At 41.0% G+C, this 21504-nt stretch overlaps 2 protein-coding genes across 5 annotated transcripts in view; one reads left to right on the top strand and one right to left on the bottom strand.

The window, feature by feature from the left end:
• LOC112827069 (antileukoproteinase-like) overlaps positions 1 to 21504 on the bottom strand; it is a 381146-nt gene that overhangs the window by 228980 nt on the left and 130662 nt on the right. The window lies entirely within an intron of this gene.
• STK4 (serine/threonine kinase 4) overlaps positions 1 to 21504 on the top strand; it is a 92402-nt gene that overhangs the window by 44119 nt on the left and 26779 nt on the right. For 3 of the 4 annotated variants that reach the window (XM_073880363.1, XM_025875572.2, XM_025875571.2), the window contains exon 10: positions 6798 to 6955. In XM_073880363.1, coding sequence (XP_073736464.1) covers positions 6798 to 6955 — 158 coding nt within the window. Of the gene's footprint in view, positions 1 to 6797; positions 6956 to 7219; positions 7298 to 21504 lie in introns of those variants that run through there. The other variant, XM_073880365.1, reaches the window with a different exon arrangement.

The raw sequence follows: 21504 nt of genomic DNA, 5'->3' as shown, positions 1-21504 counted from the left end.
GTCAAGAGTTTTCATTTTAGGGGCGCCTGGGTGGCTCGGGGTCGTGAAGCGGCTGCCTTCAGCTCAGGTCATGATCCCAGGGTCCTGGGATCGAGCCCCGCATCGGGCTCCCTGCTCAGCGGGGAACCTGCTTCTCCCTCTCCCACTCCCCCTGCTTGTGTTCCTGCTCTCACTGTCTCTGTCTCTGTCAAATAAATAAATAAAATCTTTAAAAAAAAAAAGTTTTCATTTTGATTTCAGAGAATTTGCGGTCTGAGGTGCAGCTCCCAAGACTTAGAATCTGATGATCAGGGTCCATATTCTATCCTTGTTGGTAACTGGCTACATAATCGTAGGCAGATTTCTCATCTGTTAGGTGGAAATAATAATACATACCTCTAAAGGTTTGAGGATTAAGTGAAATGCTACATCGCCTAGTACTTGGGTGCCTGATAAGTGCGGGTCCTCCCCCCTCCCTCCTTGAAGTTTGGATGGGAACATCATGCGAAAGCACCTAGTAAAAAGTCTGAAACTTAGAAGGTGTTCAGTAAACCTTAGTTGAATTTGAACCTGAGTTCTCAAAGAATAGAACTCTTTTTGTAGATACAAAGTTGTGTGTGGGTTGGGGGGAGAGATCATCTCAGTTAGTTTTTGCTGCATCATAACAAACCACTTCAAACCTAGTGGTCTTGCCGCGCAGCATTGGTGCTAGAGTGATGAACACAACTGCCTTCCCAAGCTTGGGGCCAGCTGCTGGATGGTGGCGGGGGCTGGCTGACACATGAAGACCTCAACTAAGAGAGTCTGTTGACTAGGGCCTCACGCCCCGTGGTATTTTGCCATCCAGCAGGCTCACTCAGATTTATTCACATGGTAGTAGGATGGGCAAGCATTCTCAAGTCCCTGCTTGTAAGACTTTTGCTATTGTTTCAGTGAACAAAGTCAGTCACATGGCCAGGCCCAGAGTCCTTTGTGGGAGGGCACTAATAATGGGCGAGGATACCAAGGATACTGGGCAGAAACCATCATGGCCAGTTTTTGCAAACATTCTATCTGAGATGTTAATTATTATAGTAATGCATATATAGTTACTGAGAATTATCAGTCTCTAAAACCAGAGTGAGAACAGGTGCTATAACTAATTACAGAGTTATTAAGAAAATGTTGGTCACAACAGGAGCACTGACTGCTCCATATGAACCTAATCCAAGAAGCACTCTTAACACATAAAGAAAGAACATTGTGATGCAGGCAGTTAATTTCTGGAATCACTAAATACAGGAATCACAAATACACCTGTTTTTTTTTTGAGGGAATGCATGCTGATTCCTGCCAGTTGAGTTGGCTTCCCCTACCAGTTGATTCATTCATGTCTTCAGCTTTAGTTATATAAAACATTTTTATAACCAGCATCTCCAGGTGATATCTTTATTACAATTTGGGCCAAGGAAATTTGGTCACTTCTTCCACCTGTTTTAAGAAAGACTTCCTTGCTCCTGCCTTCCCTCCAAAATAATCCCACTAACAACAACAACAAAACTCAGAGTCAGAGACAGTCTTGTCACAAGTATCTTGTTAAGTCCTAACTGTTTTGTGCTTTGGTCTGGTCTTTGACTTATGCCCACACACATCTCAGTTGTGCCATATTTTATTTATTTATTAAAGGTTTTATTTACTTATTCGAAAGAGAGAGGGAGCATGTATGAGCAAGGGAGGAGCAGGGGGAGAGGCACAAGCAGACTCTGTGCTGAGCACAGAAGCCCAACATGGGGCTCGACGTGGGGCTTGAACCCAGGACCCTGAGATCATGACCTGAGCTGAAACTAAGAGTCAGACACTCAACCGACTGAGCCACCCAGGCGCCCCTGTGGCACATTTTAGATTAGAGGTCATCAAGTGTCACGATCCCTGTGGAGATGAGAACTGTTTTTCAGTGCTTATTGGTAACTCAGCATAAACTGCCAATTCGTAGAATTACGAAATTTTCAGAGCTGCAAAGGGACATAGGAAGTAATGGTCCAGTGGCCTCTTTTTGTAGCTCAGAACCTATGGTTTTCCCAGGACCAAAATTAGATCTTTGAACCCCAGGATAGGGATTTTTTTAGTGCTGTCTCCAAAGTCAACTTTAGCTTTTTTGTAATCTGGTACATGTGAGCATTTAATCATTTGACTATAATTACATTTTGTATACATGTGTGAATTTTACTTCCAGCTCATGTCTGAATGTGTGATTAGATCAAAACTCTCTTATTACAAAATTCTGTCTAGTTTTTGGAGCTTTGGTCTCTAATCAATATCAGGTATAATCAAGTCCCTGGTATTAATATCAAAAGGTGAAAGCAAAGATGTTTTAGATAGTTTCTTACTTCTGACCCTTAGCTGTTGAAAGAGACAAATAATGGTGACTTACCTTCAACAATATTAGAAGGTTTCAACTGACCTGGTAAGGGCTGTCGTCATCAAATAAGAGAAAAAACTCAAATATAAAGAAAAGTGTTTCATTTTCTCATCTAAACAGTGATAGAAATTAGACAAATGATTATACTCTTGTTTAACAAACATTCCTTTGATTTTTATGATATGGTTTAGAATTAAGCCACAGAAAGGTTATCTTTAATGTTTCATCTCTGGTTTAGAGACTTGGATTTCCAAGATCCACCTGTATTGCAACTGAAAGGAACAAATGAAGCATCATAGAAATATAGAGTACCAATTATACAATTTTTATTGTTGGGTATGATGCTTTAAGAAAATAAAGTCTTTGTGGTTTTTGTAACAATTCCACAGAACATATTTTAAATTACCTGTTATTTTAGCCAGAGTTGCCATTTTTATTGATGAACTCATTTCAGTCATTTCTCTGCACATTTAAAGATGAATCGGTAAACAAGTATGAAATGACAGAAGTAATGAGAGGTTGGTGTGTGGTATATGCAGCTTACTCTCAAACATTGTGTATTTTCTAAGAAAGGAGAGAATCTGTGTGTATTTCTCAAAAAAAGAGGATATTCTCTTTTGTTCCGATAATACAGTTGTCAAGTGGTATAATCTCTTGACAGTACCGTTCTCTCCCATACCCCTTCACTGTTCGATTGTTACTCTGAGCTCATAGGTCCTTTTTATTCAGTGAGATCTTTTTGGTCCTGAAAGTGTCCGAAAATTTACCAGTGGGAGCCCCTACGGTGGCTCCTAATTCCTGTTCATATGTACCCATTAGTTTTTGAGAAATTGCTTGCTTTTTATGGCACAAAAGATGTTCCAGGCCCACTTGGTACTTTTCCTGCCCTAGACCTGGAGTCAGCTATTTTCCTTAAGAAGCCTTAGTTCCTTTGAGTGGGAGATGGTATTTGCAAACCAAGATCTGAGTACCAGCTGTGCTCATTGATAATGGGGTGGTATTGCTTTAAGGCTTTTTAATGAAAGATGCTTGGAATTTTTTTTTTTAAGCATGAGGTCATGTTCATACCTCCAGTTCAAATACAACACACCCAGATTCTTCGTACCTTCCCCATTTCGTACTTTGATGTTCAGCTATTGCCACATCCCCTTTGTAGAGCTTGTACTATTTTGCACACCGATTCGGCGATGGATGAGTGTGCCTGTGTCCCCACAGGCTTACCAACAGGTAGGGTGTTGTCAGGCTTTTGAATTTTTGCCCTTTTGAAATGTAACAAATCACATCTCTAAATAGGTTTGATTTGAGTTTCTCTTACCGTGTGTGAACTTAAGCATTTTTTTTCATGTTTAAGGACTAATTGGATATCTTTGTGTGTATACAGTTGATCACATGGGGTTGAACTCTGTGGGTCCACTTATATGCAGATTTTTTCGGTAAATACAGTATAGTACTATAAATGTATTTTCTTTTCCTTAGGACTTTCTTTTTCTTTTCTCTAGCTTCCTTTATTATAAGTATGCAGTAGGGGCGCCTGGGTGGCTCAGTCATTAAGCGTCTGCCTTCGGCTCAGGTCATGATCCCAGGGTACTGGGATCGAGTCCCACATCGGGCTCCCTGCTGGGCGGGAAGCCTGCTTCTCCCTCTCCCACTCCGCCTGCTTGTGTTCCCTCTCTCGCTGTGTCTCTCTCTGTCAAATAAATAAAAACTTAAAAAAAAATAAGAATACAGTATATAATACTTCCAACATACAAAATGTATGTTCATCGACTGTTTATGTTTTCAGTAAGGCTTCAGTCAACAGCAGGCTACAAATAGTTAAGTTTTGGGGGAGTCAGAAGTTATACGTGATTTTCAACTGCATGGGGGTCGGTGCCTTTGTTCAAGGGTCAACTATACTATCCTTTCAAGTCTTTAGCCCATTTTTCTACCTTTTTTGGGTCATCTTTTGGTAGATTTAGGAATATTGTGTGTGTGTGTGTGTGTGTGTGTGTGTGTGTGTGTGTGTGCATGTCTGTGTGTAGGAGCTTATCTGCCTAAAACCAAGAACTCTTGAGAAATTTTAAAGAATTTTCTTCAAAAAAATTTAAGGTACTTGTTGCACATATTTTCATCCAGTTCACCATTTGTCTTTTGTCTTGGCTTATATGTGTGCTTACTAATTTTTAAAAATGTGTTTTCTTCACACAAAAGGCTTTTATTTATCCATTTTTCATTGCATCTGGGTTTGTCATAGTCAGAAACCACACCCAGGTTTCAAGTGCATCCACACAAGTTTTCTTGTAGTATTTATGGTTCCTGTGCTTACAGTCAGAGCTCTTACCCATGTGGACTTTTCCTGGTTAAAGGTGTGAGGTGTGGATCCAGTTCAGTCTTTTTCTAAGTAACTAGCTGTTTGGAAAGCCATGTGGGCTCTCTTGTTTTGTTTCAGGACTTTCTGTTCTGTTCAGCCGGTTGGCCCGTCTAGCGGGAGATTCCGTATGAAAGAGCACGGGCTGCTGTCTGCAGCGGCAGTTGGTGCCATTGCCACGGTTGTGTGCTTCTGGGAGCTCGCTAAACACTCTCGCTGTATGTGTAGGACTGGGTGTAGGCTTGCCGCGGGGTTGGTTGTGGGCCCAGAGGAGGGCACTGAACAAAAGGACTGGTCAGCAAACCCAAAACACCTCCACTTGGACAAGTTTTATTTTGTTGTAGTTCCTTCAGAACTAGATTATGAAATAATACCTTAAACTTAAGATTAAGTAAAATAAGCATGAAAAGCACTTAATATTGCACCTAGAACAAACAAAACAACACACATTCAGCATATAATCATTGACTGGTCTTAGTAAACACTGTGTTTCATCACTAATAAGTGAGGAGGCAACAGTGAAGTAGGCTTTTGGCAGCATCTGGAAGTGGACAAATCTAGGATTGGCTGCCCTTGAACTTGGCAGTGGTTAAAGTGAGATGACAAACGTCTGAGAGGCAGTCAGGGTGCTAGCTTGAAGCTGGACCAGCAGACATTGGGAGAGAAGAATGCTGGACCAAGGATGTCTGCAGGATGGAACAAGGATGCTGGTCTTTATCTTCTAGACCCCTCCCCATCCACTTCTTAGGGCTCTGTACCTGCTGCTCTCTTTTCCTGGTTACTGGGGAAAAGGGCAGTATAAACCCATATGTTCATGGAAAGCCCTGGAAAAAACTTCCATACTTCTCAGTATTAGAATACTAATCAGAAGCAGAACTTCTGTGAAGTAGGTACATTCAGCTAGCTAGGGTGTTAAGGCATGCCAGGTAAAATTACTCTTTTCACCACCAGTTCCCAACCAGTAACTGCTGTATTCTCCATTTGCCAACTGCTGCTAATAACTGCTAATTCTTTCCTCAGGGATTTTTGGGACCCAACCTAAGCACCCCCTACCAGTCTTCCCTGACCACCCCGGCTTGCAAGATCTCCTCTCAAGAGTGAGGTCTTGAGATCTACTATGAGAGACAAATCCTGTTAACATTTTGGTATATTTTCCTCCACTCTTTTTTTTCTCCTATGTATATGATTTTACAGAGTTGAGATCATACTCTCTATATAATATTGTATCTTATCTTCAACTTCTAGCTTTATTGTAAGCCATTTGTAAACAGGGTTTTAAAATTTACATAATATTTCCTGGAGTGGATGGAGTATGATTTGCTTATATTTGTGTTTTCATGCCTATTTTTCTTTTTTTTTTTTTTAGAGCAGAAGCAGTCTGCCTTTTTTTTTTTTTTTTTTTAAGATTTTATTTATTTGACAGAGAGGGAACACAAGCAGGGGGAGTGGGAGAGGGAGAAGCAGGTTTCCCGCTGAGCAGGGAGTCCGATGTGGGGCTCGATCCCAGGACTCTGGGATCATGACCTGAGCCGAAGGCAGACACTTAACGGCTGAGCCACCCAGGCGCCCCGTGTGCATATTTTTCTTATTAGTCCAATCAGATCATGAGAATATCAAAGGGAAGTCACTCTACTGTATTATCCCCTCCCCTACTCCATTAGCTATAGAAAATGTTGTATACATAGATGATAAGTCAATATCTTTACTCGCTTCTCTGTTTTCAGTCTAAATATCATGGGAACTTTTTGCTATAGGAGACCCACAAAGTACTATTTGCAGCTTACTCAGAGTTGTTACCTCCACCCAAATCTCTCCACCCAGAAAAAGGGGGCTCTGGGGAAATATTTGCATGTATTTTAGGGGGCCCATAAATCCTCTGAAATTCTACGAGAAGCATCTGGAGTGAGCATTTGTGCATTTTCCTGTGGTTTTCACTAGACTCTCGTAGGAGTCCTTATTTAACAAAAAGCCACTAACACAGAGGCTGAAGCCAATCTGGAGATAGATGTATTTATTAAACTTCTCTGAAATCGAAGATACCATTTTTCACCTTTTATTGTTCTTGGCTTTCAGGAAGGGAAGAAACCATGCAGCCTGCCAAACCATCTTTCCTTGAATACTTTGAACAAAAAGAAAAGGAAAATCAGATCAACAGCTTCGGCCAGAGTGTACCTGGTCCCCTGAGGAACTCCTCAGATTGGAAAGTGCCGCAGGATGGAGACTATGAGTTTGTAAGTAGTGCTGGAAGTAGAGGGTTGTGTCTGCCGGGGAGGGTTATTTGCCATATCACACACCCACTTCTGGCACTTCACCGAAAGTGCCAGAGCATTTTCCTAGGCGGTGCAAGCCCCTGGCCATGCCGGCAACAGCCCGGGGCCTTGTGAGTTTGAGATGACACTTTGACTGACATTTGAGCAGTTCTGGGGCTCCTGATTAGTGGCATCTTCTTTGCTTTAAAAATCCTTTATTCACTTGCCATTTTTCTTTTTGTCAAGCTTGGAATCGTTAATGGTAAAAGAAATACTCATCGAGGGGCGCCTGGGTGGCTCAGTTGTTAAGCGTCTGCCTTCGGCTCAGGTCATGATCCCAGGGTCCTGGGATCGAGCCCTGCATTGGGCTCCCTGCTCCGTGGGAAGCCTGCTTCTCCCTCTCCTGCTCCCCCTGCTTGTGTTCCCTCTCTCACTGTGTCTCTCTCTGTCAAATAAATGAATAAAATCTTAAAAAGAAAAAAAAGAAATACTCATCGAGTGAGGACACAGTGTCTTTCATCATTTATTTGGGATTGTGACTTTCTATTTAAGAGTTAGACCAGAGGGCAGTTCATGCTGGTTTGTAGCATCTTTGCTGTTTTGCTAATCATTATCCTAATTTTAGGCCCTCTGAGAGGATTACTCTGAATTTTGCCTGAGGATGAATATTAAATTGCTCCACAGTTTCTTATGAAAAACTGGCTGTGTTTTTCCTTTCTCTGCAGTGGAACATTCTCCCTCAACCACAGACACTTGTTAATGTTCACGGAGATTTAATGAGTAGAGGCAATAAAAAATTGGGGGAAAAAGTAAGCTGAGGACTCTGCATTCCTTTTCTGAATATTTTTGGAAAAGAATGTTCTCTTTAAGGATTTTTAACTTTTACACTCTTAAATTCTGTCATGGTTCTGTTGTTGTTTATCAAAGAACTCAGATTGGGTGTCATAACTGGATTCTGGGAGGCCTTTCTAGGCCTGGCTTTTCATTCTCCTACTCACTGGCCTTCCAGGTAATGACATCCTTCTTCCATAACCTAATGTCTACTGTTGTCCAGTAGCAGGAAGGCCACAGTTTATACTGCTAGCAAAGGAGATCGCTTGAGGACCAGAATAACTCGCCTGAGGCTGGTTAGCTGATGAGCCACTGAAGCCGCAGTAGAGCCCAGCTTCATTTGCTTTATCACGTGTGCCCTCATTTACTTGTTTAGCATCACCTGTTACGATAAGCTATTCACTCAGTTATTAGTCGACTCATGAGATTTGAATCATTTTCGTTCTTATCTGTTGCCCACGTGGTTGTCTTCGGCATATTTGTAAGGACTGATTTTCTCAGTGTAGTGAGTCTCTAGGCAAAGATGAAATAACTTCTGGATACCAGATATCATCATTGTGACAGAAAGCTTCAGAATCCTCAAATCTGTATTCCTAGGTGTAGTTTCCTTTTTTTTTTTTTTTTTTTAAATGTTATAGTAGTTAGTGATCCTGAAAGTCCAGTCATTCTAATCATTATTTTCGGATCGGTAGTTCCCGTGTTAGAAGACTTCACTTCTCTCTGCCGTAGTTTTCCCAGACTAGCATCACTGGTGGAGAACTTGTTTCAGCGGGCAAGCTGCTTATGCAGAGGGGCTTTAATGGGTCTTTAGAGAGCATGCTTTCCATTCTGGAAGGAGGTGACTGCTGGCGGGAGTGGCCGTGAGCACCATGAGTGGGTGAACACATTGCCCAGCCTGGATGACGCCTGGCCCGTGTGGGAGGAGGGCCTGAGACCACGCCCTCTACACCAGAGCTCACAAACTGGCAGCATCCAGCCCACAGACCTTCTTGTGTGCCCTATACAGGGCTCACAAATCTTTCAGTAGCTGCCTGTATTTAAAACTTGAGAACTTTTAAATGAAATGTTGGCTCGCTGGCTTATTTTGAAAACATAGAAGAGCCAGTCATAATAAACCTACATGGTTGGAGGACAGTTGTGTGGAGCTGAGCGGCAGCTGCCCTCCTTAGGTCCAGGTCTTCTCAGTGTCTGGCCAATTTCATTCATTTGCATTAACCAACCTGTCTGGCACTTAGTGGCATTCAGCACTGGGATTCTTGCTGTAAATCTTCTGGATATGTATATGTCCACATTGGGCTTGAACCAACCCCATCCTGCCATAAAAATTTTATTCTATTTTTACTGTCAAAATTTCAACAGAATTAATTTATAATTTCTCTTTTAAGAGAATTGCAAACTAAACAATGAAAGAAAGTTTAGCTGGGGTGTATATGAGCTCCTATTCCAAAAAATACTGAAGATCAAATGAAAATGACTTTTTTTAAATGTATTTATTTGAGACAGGAAGAGAGAGAGCACACGCGCATGCACAAGCTGGGTGGGGGGAGGGGCAGAGGGAGTGGGAGAAGCAAACTCCCTGTGGGGCTCGATCTCAGGACCCTGGGATCATGACCTGAAGGCAGACACTTGAGCCACCCAGGAGCTCCTGAAAAGGATTTTTAGTGTCATGGTATTCTTGCTAGATAGCTCTTACATGAACCCCAAATCAAGCATTTGAAATAACAGCCTCAGACAGTTTCTTAAAAGTGTCATCCCCAGGCCAGGAGTGTCAGCGTCACCTGGAAACTTGGTAGAAATGCAGACTCTCAGGCCCCACCGCAGACTCACTGCATCAGAGTCTCTGAGGTCAGCACTGAGTAATCTGTGTTCTAACCTACCTTACATGTGATTCTACCTTGCTAAATTCTGGTCTAAATGGTTTTTATTTACTTATTTGTTTATTTTAAAGATTCTATTTATTTATTTGACAGAGAGAGACAGCGAGAGAGGGAACACAAGCAGGGGGAGTGGGAAAGGGAGAAGCAGCCTTCCCGCCCAGCAGGGAGCCCGATGCGGGACTCGGTCCCAGGACCCCGAGATCATGACCTGAGCCGAAGGCAGTTGCTTAACCAACTGAACCATCCAGGCGCTCCTAAGCGGTTTTTAGAGTGTAGTATATTTTTATATAAGTTTCTTCTTTCTTTCCTATTAGGTACTATAGAGATTCAGAGAGAAGGACATATTTGCATTTTATTAGCATTGCATGATTTTTTAGTTTCCTTTTTACTCTCCTTTTGCGTCTCCTGTACTCCAATTGGAGGTATCAAAGAAACACATAAAATAAGGAAAATGTCCTTTTGTAAGTGACATTTGGCAAAGAAAGAGCCGAACTGTTGAGTGAAAAAAGTATTCTGAATAATTTCACTGAGCTTGTAGACGGTTGTGTGTCAGACTAGCTAACTAAAGTCTCCCTCAGCAATCTCTTAGACACTCTCTGATTTTCCAGTAGGCATTTAACAGTATTTAGTTATGAAGTTTAATACATTTAACAGGTTTTAATTATGAAAAAAGATATTCTCTTTCTTCCTGTGAAGGCAGTTGCTATTTTGAAATGAACTTTTTGCCCAAAATGGCAAATAGGAAGTAATTTCATCAGGAGTGGTAGAATTCGATACTGAAAAAAACCTTCATATTTTCCTTTGAAATTGAATACTTTTGCATTTCTGAAATTAAATTACTTTATTTGCCATATTGGAAAAGCAACAAAGGTTTCCTTTAATGTTTAATAGATATTGTGATAAAAGCATAAATAAAAGATGCGGGAAAATGCAATATTTGCTGAAGTTGGTATTTGATAGTCTATAAACAGACTGCACACAGTGAATGTTGCTTCTAGGAGAAGTCAGACCCTCCCACTTTGCCAGTCGTAAAGCCACAAAAGACTGTAACCTTAAATCCAGTTTGGCTCGTGAATCCTCCAGACACACTGTAATCTTTCAGTCTAAGGTGGTGGAATGCCGGGGGGGTGAACGCGACAGATGAGGCCACACTTCCCAGGAGCTCACGGTGGTGAGGGGAACAGACTTTACAGATAGTCTATCTGCTCAGGTAATAATGGCTATTTAAAGAAAAAAAAAAAGCCACAGTAAAGAGATAGTATGAGATAGTATGCCTTGCAGTGTGAGGTACATGAATGAAGAGGGGCAGCACCTACAAAGACCCCAAAGCGGGACGTAGTGGGCATGTGTCAGGAGAGACTGAAGCCCGTCGTGGCTGGAGCAGAGTGACCGAGAGGACAGCAGCCCAAATGTAAATACTTCGGTGATCAGAGTACGTGTGAGCACATTAAAATCTCCTTGAGGGGCTCCTGGGTGGCTTAGTCGGTTTAAGCATCTGCCTTCGGCTCACGTCGTGATCCCAGCATTCTGGGATCGAGCCCCACATTGGGCTCCCTCCTCAGCGGGGAGCCTGCTTTTCTTTCTCCCTCCATGTGCGTGTGCGCGCGCTCTCTCTCTCTCTTAAATAAATAAAATCTTTTTAAAAAATCACCTTGAGATCAAAATAACCATCAAACCATCCAGCTAAATCTTGTTTATAAGAGATATAACTAAAATAAAGTATCACGGAAAAGTTTAAAATGGAAGAATGGAAAAAGACACACTGGGTAAAATCCTCCCTAAAAGGAAGTAGGTGAAACAATATTGATATCAGATAAAATTGAATCCAAGACAAAGGACTATTATATGGGGAAGGATATTTTATATTGCTGGAAGGTGTAATTGGCCGGAAGACCTAAGTCGTGAACTTCTGTAAGCATGTAGACTTCTCCCAAATTACTAGAAATACCACCAACAAAGAGAAAACGGCAGTCATAGATGAAGGCTTAGTGTTCTCCCAAAAATGGTCATTTCAGTTAGATTAAAAAAAACAAACGAGTTCCCACAATTAACAAGATTGATAAAACAGAAAATAGGAACATTTTTCAAGTATCTATGACACTTTTAAAACATATACGGAATATTCACAAAATCTGACTATGTTTTAAAGTGCTCAGAAAGAAATCTCGTACAGAAATCACACGGCCACGTTCACTGACTGTAACAGAAGTAGAAATTAACAATAAAGTAGTTAAAACCACTTTGTTCCACTTGGGAATGTAAGAATATATCTCCCAAGTATTTGTTTTCAAGATAAAATAGAAATTGTAAACTATTTAAAAATTAATTACAAGTACCCTACAGAATTCAGATCTCTATAAATTAAACCTACAGGGTTGCAGCAAAAATGGTACTCAGAGGGAGATTTATAGCCTAAAATGTATTTTCTTTTTAGAATACAAGAAAGATTGTAAATAAGACACAATGGGATAAAGATAAACAGAATTCAGTGAATTGGAAAGCAAACAACAAATTAGTAAAACTAAATGTAAAACTAAGTTTTGGTTCTTGGAAAGGAACTGACATTTGGCAGAGTCGATCAAGTTGAAAAGAAGGTCCCAAAAAACTGTGAGAGCAAAGGGGAGAGACTGTTACTAAAAACAGAGGAACGTTAGAGCCATAAGAGAATATTATTATTAATGATTTTACATCCCTACACTTGAAAACCTAGATACATAGATGTCGAAACACTATGCCATTGTTACTTCCTATATGGAAATGTAAAGTATCCAAGATGTTTTTGAACAAGAACAGTGAGGTTAGACATACACCACCCGATGTCAAAACGTACAAAACCACAGCAATGAAAGCATCGTGACAATTGGCACAAGAATAGAACACAGATTAGTGGTATAGGAACGTAGTCAAGAAACATACCTGTGTATATATAGGAATCTGTGTAATAACGATAAAATGCAGAGTAATGCAAACTGTGATACCATTTGTGTAAATTTTCTAATAATCACACAAAATGCTGCATATTTCCGTATATGTGTACACGTGCGACTGCAGAGATAAAACACAGCATATGAAATTATTCGATGAGTCATCACCTTTGAGGAGAACTTCAGTTTTAACTTTTTAAAGTTAAAGTTAAAGACTAAAGGCAAAATGTGTTACTTGCTTAAAATTTAAAAAAAAAAAAACAGGTGTTTTAAAAATTTTACATAGGGCGCCTGGGTGGCTCAGTTGGTTAAGCGACTGCCTTCGGCTCAGGTCATGATCCTGGAGTCCCAGGATCGAGTCCCGCATCGGGCTCCCTGCTCAGTGGGGAGTCTGCTTCTCCCTCTGACCCTCCCCCCTCTCATGTACTTTCTCTCTCATTCTCTCTCTCTCAAATAAAGGAATAAAATCTTAAAAAAAAAAAAAATTTACATAGATTTTCTTTGTTTTAGTCTAAATAGAGTTAGCCAGAGCTTCTGCAGAGCTAGATGATATAGTACTTTTCAATCTTAATAACTTTGCAAGTATTATTGATTATTAACTCTTGGTATATTAGCTTTCGGAGTAAGTTCCCTATTTATTCAAATGAAGTTATTTCCAGGTTTCTTTTTTTTTTTTTTTTAAGATTTCATGTATTTATTTTGACAGAGAGACAGTGAGAGAGGGAACATAAGCAGGGGGAGCGGGAGAGGGAGAAGCAGGCTTCCCGCTGAGCAGGGAGCCCGACGTGGGGTTCGATCCCAGGACCCTGGGATCATGACCTGAGCCGAAGGCAGACGCTTAACGACTGAGCCACCCAGGCGCCCTCCAGATTTCTTATGACTCATTCTGTAAACAGAATTGATAGTAGCTGGCCCCCACATTAACTCAGTCTCTATTCATTGAAGTCCTCTATGTATACCTTGTGTGAATAGGCAAGACTGCAAGATCCTTGACGGCCAGGACTTGATTTAACTCATCTTTGTATTCCTAACACCTAGCAGTTGCCTGGCTTAAAGTTAGCACACTATTTTTGATTAAATGCTGACCCAGTCTCTGAATTAATTCAACAAAGAGTCACTACCCTAAGAGAGTTCATAGTGTGACAGAAAAGACAGCTAATCAAATTACTTTGATACATTGTGCTAGTAATAGCTTACATTTATTGAGAACTTATGATGTACCGGGCATTGGACTAAGTCCTTTATCTGTATTAGCTCAGTCCTTATAACCATCCCAGGAGGCAGATAATGTTGTTGCCATCTTACAGATAAGCAAACTGAGGCCCAAAGGGAGTAAGTAATGGACACAGCAGGGATTTGAACCAAAGCAGTTTGGTTCCATAGGCCATCCTCTTAACCACCTTGTGGTTAATTCTGTTGATAAAGTGCATATAAGAATTGCTGTAGGAGCCCAGAAGAGAGAGCAAGAACCCCAGCAGGAACCCCAGGGAAGGCATCAGGAAGTCTCATTTGAAGTGGTTTTTGAAAGACAGTAGGAATTCTTTTTAAGATTTTATTTATTTAATTGACAGAGAGAGAGACAGCATGTGAGGGAACACAAGCAGGGGGAGAGGGAGAGGGAGAAGCAGGCTTCCGGCTGAGCAGAGAGCCCATTGCGGGGCTCAGTCCCAGGACCCGGGGATCATGACCTGAGCCTAAGGCAGTCAGTCACTTTAACCAACTGAGCCACCCAGACTCCCCAGACAATAGGAATTCTTGAGCTAAAGGAGGGGAAGGGCCTTTTAGGCAGAGACTGGGCGTAGGGTGCTTGGAGGCCTTGAGGAATGTGGGATGCCCGGAAGCACTGAGAGATTGTATTTCAGGCCCAGAGGGTGTGGGTATGTGAGCAGAAAGGCATGGGACTGAAGGCCAGCTCTTCGATGAAGTAAATCATGCCCACCTGTGCCCTTTTTTGGGAAGTATTTAGTACTTTTTTAGATTTTTCCTGAGTGTATCAGAGAAATTAAAAATAGATTCCTAATGCAGCCCAAAGAGCTAACCTAATGTTAGCTCTTATCACACAACCTCTCTGAAGTTGTGTGATAATGGGCCCATCAGGATATAAAACCATTGAACTGTCAATTCTAAATTAATATGATAAAAGTAACAGAACCTGAACAAGATTGATTGTTTGGATTCCCTGGGTAGTTAAAGCCATTCAGGTGGCTCTTTGTGGGAGGGAAGGATGAATTTTAGCCCTGAGGTTTCCCCGGGAGGGTGACAATCGTCTATGATTTTCTGAAACTTCATCTTAACCCTTCTTTCCTAGATCAGAGCTCCAAATATGATTGTGAAGTGGAGATTTCTGTGGGTTTTTTTAAAAGAAGCTTTATGAAGCTGTCAGGACATAGTTGATTGCTCATTGTTTAAGAAGTTGCACTTTTTGCTTTTGGTTACACACGTCAGAAATTAGACATTTGGTGGAAGGGAATTACTACTTAATTTGTAATTTAAAACCATGATTGATATGGTGGCAGAGACGCTTTATTTACTCATGTTTAAATTAATGCATCTTGATGTGTTCTGGGAACTTCAAACTTTATCTGCCATTTTATAGAAACAAAAGGCTCCCCAAACATTTTGTCTTTGAATTTATTGTCCATTTGTTTTGAAATGAGTTTTAAAAGATTAGTGCACATCCTTAAATTTCCCAGCCTCCATTGGCAGGATGGAACCTAATGTCTAAGTTTGAATTTTATCATTGGCAACAACCACTCTCTGTTGTTTTCCCTGAAGTGACAAGCCTCTCTTTGCTCATTTTTGAGAAAATGGCTTCCAAGTGCCCAAATCCGAAGAACCAATTTGTCATTCTTTCAAGTAAAGATGGTGCTCCACGATAAAACTAGCTGGTTTAGATCATCGCTTATTTGCACAAGTACTTTGCTTCAAGACGACTGTCTTATTTCAGTGCACAGTGTGCAAACTTCCCATTTCATCACAGTTAATATTAAAAAGACATATACTCAAGGTTGAACTTAAATAAAATTAAAACTTTTTCCTACTTCATCAAGGACATTCTTCAGGGAATTGTTTTTTGGTTGGTTGGCTGCTTGTTGGTTTTTTACCTGGAGCCTGTGGTCCTGAAATGTAATAGCTGCTAGTTGCTGCTTGGAGCTGCTTCTTTCATACAGAGTGGCTGGTGGTTTCCCTCACCGCTGCTTTTGTACCGTACCGTCAGGGCAAATGCCAACAGAGTAGAAAAGGCAAATAATGTCTCGATATTAGTATGAAAATAGTTGGATCTCACAGGTTCTTTAAGAGGGTGTGCGGAGTTTCCCAGGGGTCTGCAGGCTACTCTTGGAGAACTGCTGATCTAGAAGCTTGCTCAGACTAAAATCCGTTCCTTTCAGCAAGGATAGTTAATGGATGGGACGTGTACTTCCATCAGGAGGTTCAGAATACCTGGGTATATGCTCGTCTCTCTTCTTCTCTTGTATGAGCCACTGAGGCCATTGCCTGGATGCATGATTTCATCCAGGGTTGCAAAGTAGTGACATTTGATCATTCCTTTGCCATTTACCAACTGAAATATTTCTGCAGTGAAGTGCTTTATTAATTATGTAATCTCAGCTATAATTTATATAGGAAAAATAACGATATGGATTTTAAATATTTGGTGTGTTTCAGTCCTTGAAGTTATTATTTTTTTATGTTCAAATTCTTCCATCTTGATGTGATCCCAGTAGTTAGTTCTTTTTTTAAAAAAAAATCTGGTTTAGCGATGTAATATACTCCCCAGTAGTTTCTCTCATGGCTTCCTTTCTTTCTAGTCTGACAAGATGTCCCAGGCTCATGTTGTACATTTCCTGCTCCAGACATGGAAATAGCCACATTTTTAATGCTTTATTGAGATATTATTAGCAGAGAACATATGTAAGTTGAAGGCGTACAGCGTGATGATTTGATACATGTATATATTATGAAATGATTGCCACAATCAGGTTAGTTCATACTTTTATTCCCCACACATAATTACCTGTGTGTGTGTGTGTGTGTGTGTTGAAAGTTTTAAGATCTCTTCCCTTAACAGCTTTCAGTATGTGATAACAGTGCTGTTAATTATAGTCACCATGCCGTACATTAGATCACCAGAACTTACTCATCTTATTCTTGGAAGTTTGTACCCTTTGACCAACATCTTTCCTTTTCCCTCCCCCCACAGCCCCTAGCAACCACCATTCTACTTTCCTTTTTTTAGTTCTTGGAAACAACCATTTTTTGAGGGAACTTTCTGCTTCCTTTTAGTGGGAAATGGTATTTAGAGATCACAGTCTGGGTACAAGGTGTGCTCATTGCAGTTAGGTCATTTCTTTCCTAGGCCTTTTCAGTGGATAAAACCAGAAACTATGTTTATGACAAACTTGTGAGTCTTATGCTATTTCTAGTACAGGTTCAGTATCACAGGGCTTGTACTTACAACCACACTGATCCTACATCTCTAACTCATTCTCTCATGCTCAGTGTCTCACTTCCCAGCAACAATGTAACTGTTCATCTGCTTTATGTCCCATAATACACAGGCCATTCTCAGAATCACAATACCAACACTTCCACCAACAATAATTACTGAAAACAATTTAATATTTATTTGTATTGCAGTTCTCTTTGTCCTTAGGCCATATCCCAGCTGAGATGCAGTCAAAATCACTCTATGTTAAAGTCACTTGCAATGATTTCTATGTTGTTATGCCACAGACACAATATGCAGATAGATTTGTTGTTTTGTTTTCTATCTTTTTTTTTTAAGATTTTTTTTTTATTGATTTGAGACAGAGAGAATGAGAGAGCGAGAGCACATGAGAGGGGGGAATGTCAGAGGGAGAAGCAGACTCTCTGCCGAGCAGGGAGCCTGATGTGGGACTCGATTCAGGGACCCCTGGATCATGACCTGAGCCGAAGGCAGTCGCCCAACCAACTGAGCCCCCCAGGCGCCCTGTTTTCTATCTTTAGATATTGCTTTTTATTACTTCAGTTTATGATTATATAAACTATTCAGTTCCAAAGGTAAATCTACAAAACAGAGTTACTTTGACTTACCTTCTATTCCCAAACCCTCTACTGTTTCCTCCCTTTTTTGTTGTTAAATTTTGATTATATATATTTACAAATACGTGTATATTTGTACCCCGTTCTTAGATAAGCAGTTGACACACTTTCATCCTCCTGTTTTCAATTAACTATATGACCTAGAAATTACTCCATAGCATTGTAGAGAGACAGTCCTCATTCCTTTTTTTCGGATGCTTATATTCTCTTGTGCAGGTGAACCATAGTTTATTCAGCCAGTCCTCTGTTGATAGACATTTAAGTTGTTTGCAGTGATTTTAAAGTTGATCACTTCATAACCCTATTCGTAAACAGAGAATTAAGCTTTCTCTAATTGTCACTTTTGTAAGGCTCTTGCTTTCGCCTTTCAATTTTGAGAAGCAAGTTACATACTTCAAGCGTTTATAGCTTTTTTCTTTTCTTCTTTTGTAGTTAATGTTGTGTTTTGCTTTCTGTTTTACTAGTAACAAGTAGATTTTTTCAGAGGTATCTCTCTGCCACAGTCTGGTGCTGTTTATAGAAACTAATTAGACCCTAATGTAGCCATAACGCGTATATAACGGAAGGTGAGTAATCAGTCTCCCAGCAAACACTGTTCGATGCCAGAGGTATCAGAATGTTCCTGAGTTGGTATTAACAAGTGAAGAGGTTCCTGGAGGACTGGATTTCCTAATTGCTGTAATCAGAACCTGAAATTTCTTAAGTATTAATCTCATTACAACCAAAGCCAGGTTTGGTTTGGTTTAGTTCCTTTAATTTTGCTAAAAATTTGAAGTCAGAAAAGAAAAGGAAAAAGTTTAGTATTATTTATTCATCAGAAGGTTCCAAAGACTAAAAAAAATGTTTAATGTAAATTAGTTATTAGTCTAGAAAGCAAGAGCTTGAAGTTTTCAGCTGAGGTAAATGTAAATTATTTTTCTTTTTGCTGACTCCACAGCCATGACTTTGAATTGTGATCTAATTCACCTAGAGGTATCTTTGTTCGCTCTTCTTCCTTTGAGCTTCAGAGATACTTTTCCAGTCTTCCTTCTCAGCTTCATCTCCCATTTTGTTCTCACATGGACTCTTGACGCTTTAGTAATCTATGTTCCTGGGGCATGCAGTGCTGAGAAGGCAAGGCAATGTGTGCCAGTTTTCTCACCCCCATCTGAAGAAAGGATCTCTTTTAGAATTCTGAAAGTAGTATTTGCTCATGTAGCCTCATGCCTTTAGAGGAAAAAACATGATGTGGAATTTTCTCGTTACCTGAGATATATTCCTTGTATCATTCCCTCTCCTGACATGAGCACGTTTACTTAAAAATGCTGATGCTCCACTACTCAAATGAAACACAACCGAATCTGGCATCTTTTGTCTTTGATGACATGTTTCCTCCCAGGAGCAGTGACTCTGAATGGAAGGCATGTCTCTTTTCCTTTCTTCATCTTACTGTTGGCAGTCGACTCCTTGTGCCTGAGATTTTGAGGTGACAGCGTAGGGAAAAAGAATTACGGAGAAGAGGATTCAGACAGGAGGAACGGCCGGTGGTCACTCACTGACCTGCTACTGAGAAAGACTCAGCCCATTGGGTGTTTTGGTCATTCTGTACAGCCAGGTTTTTAGACAAGAAAATGTTATGATTCACATTTGTTTAGAAGGTCTTACAAAGTTGCAGTGGGGTCTATTTGTAAGAACATCTGTGATGCCCACGTGTCCCCGTACCTAAGTGACGGCTGTTTTGGCTGAGGTGGTTGCCTGGTACTTAACCTCGCTGTGGTTGACTTTTAGGGTTAACCTCGCTGTGGTCGACTTTTAGGGTTCCAGTCCTGACGGCAGCACTTACTGGGTATAGTTTGGGGCTAGTTTCTTTTCCCCTCTGTGCCTCAGTCCCATCTGCCACGGGGAGGTCTTGCTAGCACTGTCGGATGGACTTTGGGTGTACGTGAGAATTAAATGTGGTAATGCATATAAAGTGCCTTCGACATAAAGCACATGATGGATGTTAACTTCTCCTCCTTCCCTCCCCTCCTCCCTGCCTTTCCTGAAACATTGTCCTTGGGGTAAACTGCAGTAAACCCCTTTCCCCAGTGATTTGACACTGACTTCCATTTTAAAACCAGAAATTCATTCCCAAAGAAAGCGTGCTCCCAAAGAGACTGATGTAAGGCTGCCCTAACTATGACCCATTGGAAATGGATCACCCATAGTGGTCAGGGGTCTCGTTTTTAGAGCGTCCCAGTGCTCGCTTGCTTTCCCTTACATCTCTAGTCCACATAGTTTTTCTTGTACCCACCCCTCATTTCATAAATCATTAACACACTGGTAACTTCCAAATCTTGCCGCTCCCACTGTTTCTGTGGCAGCACACGCTTGCTACCTATATAGATGCCACCCTCCAACTTGTCGTGTGTGGAACTCCGTCACGGTCCCAAGAGGCGGCTGGCTGCATCCCACACGTGATAAAACTAGTTCATCGTCGTGAAAGTTGGACCTTGTGTGAAGCGAGTAGAGTGAACGTTCACTCGTTCCAGAAGATGGGTGAATGGCCCTGGCCTCAGCGGGGACCATGGATGATGGGTCACTCCTCTGTTGAGTTTTCAGATTGGTGGTCTGTAAAAAGCATAATACTACCTGTCCTGCTTTCCCACGGGGTTAGAAGAAGGATCAAATGAAATGTAGTTTGGAGTCGTTTGAACCAAGTTTGTCTTTAGGACTATGGTAGAGTTCTAGCAGAGAATTATAAGACTGTTTATAGGTTTGTTTCGAGTTCACATTATATTAAGTATTACTTATTTTATTAGTATTCACTTTTTATTTTACTTTAGTAAATATATATATATATATCTTTGAACAGTAACAAATAATCCAAACACAGGAGAAGGCCAGGGGAGTAGGTAAGCCCAGACTTGTGGTATACCTATGTTTGCTGCTGCTGCTGATGTTATCACATTAGGTCAATATAGCATTTAATATAGTTAAGGGTAGATACATACTTTCTTTAGTGTGGTGATGCTTAACAGTGTTCCTGTGAAGGGGGCAAGGTGAGGTTTCTTCTGCCTTTCATAGTTGGAGGATCTGAAGTCCAGAGACATCAAGCAGCTTTGCTACTTAATGCCAGAGTGAGGCAGAGAACCTAAATCCCCAGGTTGCTTCCTGTCTCTGTTAATCCTTGGGTGCTTTCTTACCTGAAAAAAAAAAAAAAAAAAAAACAACGAGCAATTGACTTGGATGGGTTTTTTTTAAAGATTTTATTTATTTATTTGGCAGAGAGAGAGACAGCGAGAGCAGGAACACAAGCAGGGGGAGAGGGAGAGGGAGAAGCAGGCTCCCAGGCCTCCCAGGCCTCCCGCCGAGCAGGGAGCCCGATGCGGGGCTCGACCCCAGGACCCTGGGATCATGACCTGAGCCGAAGGCAGACGATCAACGGCTGAGCCACCCAGACGCCCCTCAGATGGGTTTTTTCATGCTTATTCAGAACATACTGCAGATTGACAAAGCTTTGCATTTCATTAATTATTTATGTAAATAATTTTCCTTGTTGGAACAATGTAACTTTTACCTTCTGCTGTTACTATTTACTTTGTAACTATGGGTTATTAAGTATTTATGCTGTTGTTCAGGAAATGTCATGCTAACCAAAAAGGCATCCTTATTTTCAGAACGCTTTCCCTTTGACCAAATACAGCCTCTATGAAAACACAGGTGTCTGTTGTGGAGGAGTCCTGCTGGCCCTGGCAAACATTCGATATTCTCTCTGGGAGTCCTCTCTCTGTCGCAGTGTGCCTGTCGGTCTCATTCGGGCACCCAGTCCCCACTTTCTTCTCTCTCAGACTCT

This window comes from Callorhinus ursinus, unplaced genomic scaffold (genome assembly GCF_003265705.2).
Source record: "Callorhinus ursinus isolate GAN/ISIS: 27379988/994484 unplaced genomic scaffold, GSC_fseal_2.0 scaffold38, whole genome shotgun sequence".
Classification (NCBI taxonomy): Eukaryota; Metazoa; Chordata; class Mammalia; order Carnivora; family Otariidae; genus Callorhinus; species Callorhinus ursinus.
This window is presented reverse-complemented; position numbering and strand designations above follow the sequence as displayed.